The sequence below is a fragment of the Gobius niger genome (assembly GCF_951799975.1).
Source record: "Gobius niger genome assembly, chromosome: 10".
In the NCBI taxonomy this organism is placed as follows: domain Eukaryota; kingdom Metazoa; phylum Chordata; class Actinopteri; order Gobiiformes; family Gobiidae; genus Gobius; species Gobius niger.
The window spans coordinates 19866444-19871308 of NC_136861.1; the positions used below are offsets into that span (position 1 = coordinate 19866444).

A 4865-nucleotide genomic window follows, 5' to 3' on the forward strand; every position below is an offset into this window, starting at 1 on the left:
GAGACTGTGGGTGAAACCACTCGGACCAGCGCCACGTAACTCAGCGCGCGTAATAAAGAAAGTTAAGATACTACGAGGAAAATAGCTGTGCTGGTTTTCTCACCGACCCGTGTGGATGGAGCAAGACTTTCAAACCCGGTAATATTCATTTTAAACACATTTAAGGCTCTTTGAGTTTGTGTATCTCAGTACAGAGGGCGACACCCAGTCAGGTGCACATGTTTTTTTGTTTTTCCTCCTAATGGGCATTTTGACCGTGTTGTTGATACAAGTTTGGTTGGTTTCTAAGGTGAGCTAAACTAATTATATAGTATACAAGAGAAACAACAGGTCTTTTCAAGTCACCTCTGGATAGCTTTACCCTTTTGTAAATGGATATTTGGGTGTGTTTTAGGTATGGCCTCAGAGACCAGTGACTGGCCCATCTGCAACACCAGCCATAACGTGACCTTCTTCTACAACTTGGTGGGAAAGAAGATCAGCGCAGGATGGACCCCTCGAGACTCTGTGGTGCTTGGACTCGGACTCACAGTTTGTCTCATCGTTGTATTGGCCAACCTCATGGTGATGATAGCCATCTTCATGAACCGCCGCTTTCACTTTCCCATATACTACCTGCTGAGTAACATGGCAGCTGCAGACACGTTTGCTGGTATAGCCTATGCCAACCTGATGCTGAACACTGGCCCCTGGACCAGCCGGCTCACTAAAGAGCAGTGGTACATCCGGGGAGCTCTGATAGACATCAGCCTCACTGCCTCTGTGGCTAACCTCCTGGCTGTGGCAGTGGAGCGGCATCAGACCATCATGACCATGCAGCTGCACAGTAAAATGTCCAAGCGCAGGGTGCTCCTGCTCATCGTGGGCATCTGGGTAGTGAGCATTTTTATGGGACTGGTCCCTTCTACATTTTGGAACTGTGAGTGTGACTTGAATGACTGCTCCACTGTGGCGCCACTCTACAGTCGGCGGTTCCTCATTTTTTGGGCAGTTCTCAACTTGCTCACCTTCTTCATCATGGTGGCTATGTACGCACGTATCCTCTATTACGTCCGAAGCAGATACTCATCTCCACACACCTCTGAGATGCATCATAGCCAGGCAGTTATCAACCTGATGAAAACCATCTTAATGGTCCTGGGTAACTATTTGATCTGAAATGATGCCGCGCACTAACAATTTATATTCAAATGGGTGTCATATTTTCTATATTTGTCACTGGGACATTTGTCACAATGAAACCTCCCACTTCCTCTACAAACCAGTTTTTCAGCATACGTGTGCTCTTGTGAACTTGCCTGAGTGACGTCTGATTTTGAATTTTACATAATCACAACAGGTTACTAACATGACTAAAGCTGTATTTTTCCACCCACATAAACTGGTTGTGTTTGCTGTTGTCCTAAATGCTCAGAGCTCTCCTATTTACCAGCGTCTGTTTGTGCAGGTGCTTTTGTGATCTGTTGGACTCCCGGACTTGTGACCCTGCTGCTGGATGGGCTTCTGGGTAAAGACAGTAATGCCAACATCTACGAGAAATTCTGCCTAGTCATAGCCGAGTGCAACTCACTGGTCAATCCAATCATTTATACCTTGCGAGATGAAGAGATGAGGAGGACTTTTAAATCCATCCTGTGCTGTCGGTGTCGTGGATATCCCGGCCAGCAGAGGGCGCTCTCTCCTGTTGCAGTAGACTCGCCGATTGCAGAGGTAGTTTGAATCAGGACAAACCACACAAAAGCTTCACTTCATTGTATTGTTTCCTACAATTTCTCACATTTCCTGTTCCCATGTCACGCATTGCCACAATTTTACAGAAGTTGGAGGCTTAACTTTGCTATATAGATGTCTACAGAGGCTTTGTGGTCGTGAGGGTCTGAATACTTTTTATTATTATTTTTAGTTCACTTGGCCAGGACAGTGTGTGCTAATATTAATACGCTTCTCCTGCCTTCAAGTGCATATGACAGGTTTTATTTAGATGGATGACATTAGTTGCATAATTATCAATTTATTTCAGTGAAGCAGCAATTTTAATGAAGAAATGTTGGGCAGAAAAGTTGTTTTTATCTGAATTTTTAAGCTGCTGACAGGAAGTGACATATATAGAGGTAAAGTTTGATAGCAGTTTGGCTCATTCATTTCCCATCGACTTAACATGGTCGCCACGGCAACAGTTTGTGATAAACATCACAAAAAATGGCCAAAGTAAAGAAAGTTGGGTACAATCTTTAGCAAAATCTTAAATATAATTGTGTTAACTATGTTTTAATAAAAATGGCGTCTAATGTGTCATATGCACTTTAATTCCTGTACTCTAGTAGTTGCATTGGTCATAGCTGGATTCGAACCACCGACCTTAAAACTAAATGTGGAGGGCAGATGATTATTCTCTATTACTGAGCCTATTCACATGAAACGAAAGTATAACACCTTCGCAGACAACAGTGAGATTCATCATGGTTCAATCTCACTGATGATTGCTGTCAGTTAAAGGGACTATACGGAGTTTAAAAATGTTAAAATTTAGTATTTTCCTCCACCTACATGTTCCAGCCGTGTCCTAATGTGTAGAATGAGCACCTGTTCACCATAACCGCCTCTAAAATCCTGCACTGTCACTCAAAAAGTTTTTAATTTGGGTCCGAAGTGTCGTCATGCACAAGCTTAATATAGAAGGTGCAGTTACACGCAAGACCTGAGGTGGCAGTAGTGAGTATAAAATTACCAACTTGCATCTAGTCACTTTAATCTCTTAGCACAGCACATTTTTTCCCAGTCTGGCATTACCCAAATCTAAAAGCTTCTCGACTGGAGTTTACAGACTATAGGTGATTGTGACTTTTTGTCGCGTTGTCGCCGTGTTTATGTCACATTTTTGTTGCGTTTTTCTCTTTTTTTGTTGTGCTTAGTTTAATTAGAGATCATTTCATTTATGCTTTAGTAATGCATTTGAGTGACATGTTGTTTTTCTGCCATGTGCGATTATCGCGTCCAGTGGTTCTCAACGGGTTTGGCGTCAGGACCTAGCATCATCCTGCCATGACCCAAATAAGGCTGGAACTTGTAAACTATACAAAATACATACATATATAAAATATAAAATAATTTTCCTCACAATTTGTTGTTGAAAAAACTCGGGGAGTGATTCTATACCTTCTGTTCATACATTTCAAAATAAATGGGAAAGGCTCAAGACTCACTGAAAAGTTGCGCGACCCACCTGTTGAAAACCACTAGTCCAATTTAGGTCTATTTTACAATCGCTAAAAACTTCAATAGATCTAAGTCTGGCGTTACTTGGAACGTCTAATAAGCTGGTACTTGGCGAAATTTGAGAACAGATGACCCTTATTAAACGTATAGAACTGTGGTCTTTTCTAAGTTAACAGAGTTTAGTCAGGATTTAGTATTTAGCACTAAACATCATTGGTGCAGTTAAAGGCGCTTTACCTGATTTTACTTCTAGAAATGGAATGACAATTATTTAGTATATTGTAAACTCAAAACAGCGTGTGCCAAATTATAAAAAATGTGTACTAATTTCATGAACTTTCAGGCCAATTTTTCTAGCATTTTTGTGAACGTGACCCTGCAAGTTGTGAAATGTGCCGATAAATTTGTCCCTGTAAAGAATTTGGATGCTACAAATATATTAGGAAAGTAATAAATGAGTTTGGACCACAACTAATATTTTAATGTGGCTTCCCCTTTCATTGTTTGCAATGAAAAAAAAATCAGGTGTAGGGCCTTTAATTCTTTTAAAGGGATATTTTCAGGAAGTTTGACATTGGTCCTAATTTCCTAGTTATCCAGAGTGTTGTTGATTTCTGGAGATATATTTTTTTAAATCATGCAGTCCTTATATTTGAAGAGTAACTAGTAGCCTGCATTAAAAACCTCTTCATAATCATCGGGTAGTCCTCCAAACATTGCCATATCTGATTTGTAGAAAGCTCCTTTGTGAATTCCACGTGTAGTAATGCCGGCCACAGGTAAACAAACTGGTAACCAACAGATCACTCCACTGCTGCGTAGCCTACAACCAGGAAGCTGATGCTGCTGATATATAAGCTTTTTTAAATGCAAAATGGTTATATTTAAAAAGTTAAATCAGTCAACACAGATATTTCTCGGTTGTCTGGTGTTAAGTGATTTGCCTCAGGTGCACTGTGCTTGGGTCAGACTGTTTTTAATGCAGGCTACTAGTTACCATAGACATGCACTAGCCTAGCACCACTAAACTCTTCAAATATAAGGACTGCATGAATTAAAAAAAAGAAAAATCTCCAGAAATCAACAACACTCAGGATAACTAGGAAACGAGGCCCTGTAATATCCTTTTAAAGCAGACGTCAAGTCCTGTTTAAGCATGAGATAAACCGTCCTGAACCCCAGGATGAGAAACACTGTACAAGATTATCACAACTTTTTATACGTCAAATGTGTTTATCCAAATGCACTTTTCTCTCATTGCAGGAAATCCTTGGCTGTCTGCACAAGACAGAAGAGGCTCGCCATGCGCCTCAGAATACAAATAACTATACGGCAATGCTCGAGGCATAACTGCTGCCGTCAAGTTAAGCAACACTTGAGTATGTCCTGTCTGACTTCCACTTAAAACTGGTGTGTGTGTGTGTGTGTGTGTATAAGTTAACCTATAAAAACTCCTCAAAAAGAGAATCTGTGATGAGGTTTTTGTAAGATGGACATTATTCATCAATTGGTGCAGTGTCTCCTTTTATTACATTTGACTATCACAAGAGCATTTGTGACAACTTATAAAACACTCCTAAATTTCGAACTCAAATACTGAAAAAACACACTAAATCATTTATTAATTTTCTAATAAGAACACTACAATT

General features: G+C 40.4%; 1 protein-coding gene across 1 annotated transcript; it reads left to right on the forward strand.

The window, feature by feature from the left end:
• lpar2a (lysophosphatidic acid receptor 2a) lies at positions 1 to 4697 on the forward strand. Its single transcript, XM_079564190.1, has 4 exons — positions 1 to 138; positions 395 to 1141; positions 1448 to 1710; positions 4480 to 4697. Exons 2-4 carry the CDS (start codon positions 397 to 399, stop codon positions 4564 to 4566), a joined length of 1095 nt encoding a protein of 364 aa, XP_079420316.1. The 5' UTR covers positions 1 to 138; positions 395 to 396; the 3' UTR covers positions 4567 to 4697.
• The last annotated feature ends 168 nt before the right edge of the window (positions 4698 to 4865 follow it).

Excerpts from the sequence above, each read along its gene's own strand:
- lpar2a (XM_079564190.1), top strand. The coding sequence starts at position 397 with ATGGCCTCAGAGACCAGTGACTGGCCCATCTGCAACACCAGCCATAAC. Across the intron at positions 1,142-1,447 it reads AACCATCTTAATGGTCCTGG|GTGCTTTTGTGATCTGTTGG; the intron begins GTAACTATTTGA and ends CTGTTTGTGCAG. Across the intron at positions 1,711-4,479 it reads TAGACTCGCCGATTGCAGAG|GAAATCCTTGGCTGTCTGCA; the intron begins GTAGTTTGAATC and ends CTCTCATTGCAG.